Genomic DNA, 2,464 nt, shown 5'->3' with positions numbered 1-2,464 from the left:
ATAGAAAAATAAAAAAATCCCAAAAAAATAATCACCCACAAAGTAACACACATGGTAACTCGTAAGCTGGCACGAGGTATTAAATCCGCGTGATAACGACTGTCGTTTTCCGGCCACGCGAGGATAAAGTACGTTACATTCATACATTCAAGAGTGGGGCAATGGGCCAAAATCTGGAATAAATGGCAGGTCCTCGACAAGAGCCGTATAGAATAAAATAGTTTAAAAACCACTGTAGTTCGGACCTTGCCAATTTCGTAACCAGAATTTGACCGCCGTTTATCCTTCGTCACAGTGCGTGTTATTTATCGTCATAATTGATATTCATTATACCGGCATAATTAGTAAACTTGTGACGTAATACGGTGAGAGGCGACGTATTTATATCTTTCCAGATTAATTGGATGTTTAATTAAATTTATTTATTCGCGCGTGAAAATTAAGGTAGTTCTAAACAAAATAAATACTCGGAAATGTATTTTACGTATATTTAGGTTACTTAATATATGAAGAAAACTTAAAATAAAGTTGTTATAGTAGGGTGGGGGAAGATGGGACACGTTTGTTTCTATTTTATCGTCCCATTTAGTAGTAAACAAAGAACATTTAAAGAATAATAAAACCGTATCTTCACGACTCCCATAGGCCGTTGTCATTTGTTAAAAACATGATCAAGATATTTGGGTATTTAGTGCTAAAGGTGTCCCGTCTTCCCCCGCCCTCGTCATACGTAATTTAAATGTGTGGTGACGTAAAATCCGACGTTGCGATTACGTAAAAACTAAAATCCAAAGTAGCTCAATACGTTTTACGCGATACCGACTTGGAATTTTAATTTTACTCAATTACGGAATTAGCGTTTTAATCACGAATTAAATTCTATAAATAAAACAACTCTAATACCTGATGCCAATAACGATCTTTGCTTACGTCGTCACAATCTACGGTGGGGGATTTCCCACCGAATCTCTTTTCAGCATCGCAGTTCTTTTCGAAGCCCCAACATACCGTTTCGTTTGACAATATATCCTAAAATAAAAGATTGATATTTTAAATTTTATAAAAAAAACGATAATTTAGAATTCATGCATTTTTCATTGATATATTGATTATTAAATTGCTCAAATTATGTTAAAGTAGTATGATATATATAAGCGCTTCTTACCAGGTTTTAATGAGCAAACTTTGACCTAAATCTCAGGTCTCATGCCATGACCATGCAGCACTCCACTCAAGTAAAATAGAAACGCTTGTTGCAAATATAAAGTTTTTTGCGTTTTCAACTTACCCTGTATGGACACGCTTCATCGGCTTTGCATTGTGATGTCAGTTCCAGGTTATTTGCGAACACGTAGGGAACGTGACTTTCAACCAAATTCAAACTCGACCAATCATAACAAAGTATATGGGTCACGTGGGTCAGAAAAACTAAAATTCTTAACATGGTAAATTTTCTAAAAAAAAGATTAATCAGTGTTTCCCAAACTTCATTGAGCCCCGGGAAGTAGTAAGGAAACACTTTACTAAACTAAAAAATCTAAATAAACATCACGCTTCCTTAAAAACAGCTTTCTAGATTTTTATTTTTTAAATAATAAACTAAGCGTAAAACGGAACTTTAACATGGCTGTTTTACTACGCCGCGCTTCAGTAGGTTTACGTCAGTTGTCTGCTCGATGTAATCGTAATGTTTAACAGCGGTTACAAACCTCGTAAAGCCGGCTAGCCGTCAGAGCTTTTACGTTTCCTATTCTATATTGTCTTTGTGGTAAAAAGAATTTCATGCTTGACTGCACAACATACTTTTTTCAACGAAGATTCAGGTATTTGTAATCTGTTTTTAGTCGCTAAGTTAAAACATGGGAAATAATAGGATTTAGATATAAAACGAAACGATTCGATTTTTTGGTGAAAGAAGCGGGAATATTCCATGTTTTACCTTCGCGACTAAAAACGAATTACAAATACCTGAAACTTCGTTGAAAAAAGTTATAACCTTTAAAACACAGTGTCCTAATGCGTGTCAATAACGTGGTGTATATATATATAGGCCTACACACACACACATATCCTTTATAAGGAAAACATATGCTTACGTTCAATCTGTTTACTTTTAGCTGAAAAACGTGCTTCAAATGCGAACGCTTGCTCTACCCAACAGAAATATCATCTGACACGGGGCTCTTACTTCCTGACCAACCGTAAGTTTGTGCTTTTTTCCTGTGTATTACTTAGTAATCTAATTGGTTTAACTCGAATATACCGTATATATATATATGTATATACACAGTCATTTAATTACTTTACGCGTGGTCTACGTACGTAAGGTCTGCCAGACTACATTACGAGGCTTCTAACGTAGTCATTAACGTGCGTAGTCATCATAATAAGCGGGTATACCAATCTGTACATTAGGTGCTGTCGTACGTATCGGGCATGCGGCCGGTTTAGCTTGATTGACTTC

The 2,464-nt window shown here is 35.7% G+C and overlaps 1 protein-coding gene and 1 long non-coding RNA gene across 2 annotated transcripts in view; one reads left to right on the top strand and one right to left on the bottom strand.

Annotated features, from left to right (window-relative positions):
- The window catches only part of aer61 (glycosyltransferase aer61), a gene marked incomplete at its 5' end in the record, with an annotated part of 4,765 nt that extends 3,323 nt beyond the window's left edge, over window positions 1-1,442 (bottom strand). The window contains 2 exon segments of the mRNA NM_001032669.1: window positions 904-1,029; window positions 1,289-1,442. Of these exon segments, the coding sequence (NP_001027841.1) occupies window positions 904-1,029; window positions 1,289-1,442 (280 nt within the window).
- LOC113474469 overlaps window positions 1-2,346 on the top strand; it is a 9,720-nt gene extending 7,374 nt beyond the window's left edge. The window contains exon 3 of the long non-coding RNA XR_003396125.1: window positions 2,118-2,346. This is a non-coding gene — a long non-coding RNA (uncharacterized LOC113474469). The remainder of the gene's footprint in view (window positions 1-2,117) is intronic.
- The last annotated feature ends 118 nt before the right edge of the window (window positions 2,347-2,464 follow it).

This window comes from Ciona intestinalis, chromosome 8 (genome assembly GCF_000224145.3).
Source record: "Ciona intestinalis chromosome 8, KH, whole genome shotgun sequence".
In the NCBI taxonomy this organism is placed as follows: Eukaryota; Metazoa; Chordata; class Ascidiacea; order Phlebobranchia; family Cionidae; genus Ciona; species Ciona intestinalis.
Note: the sequence above shows the minus strand (reverse complement) of the source record. Positions and strands in the feature narration are given on the sequence as shown.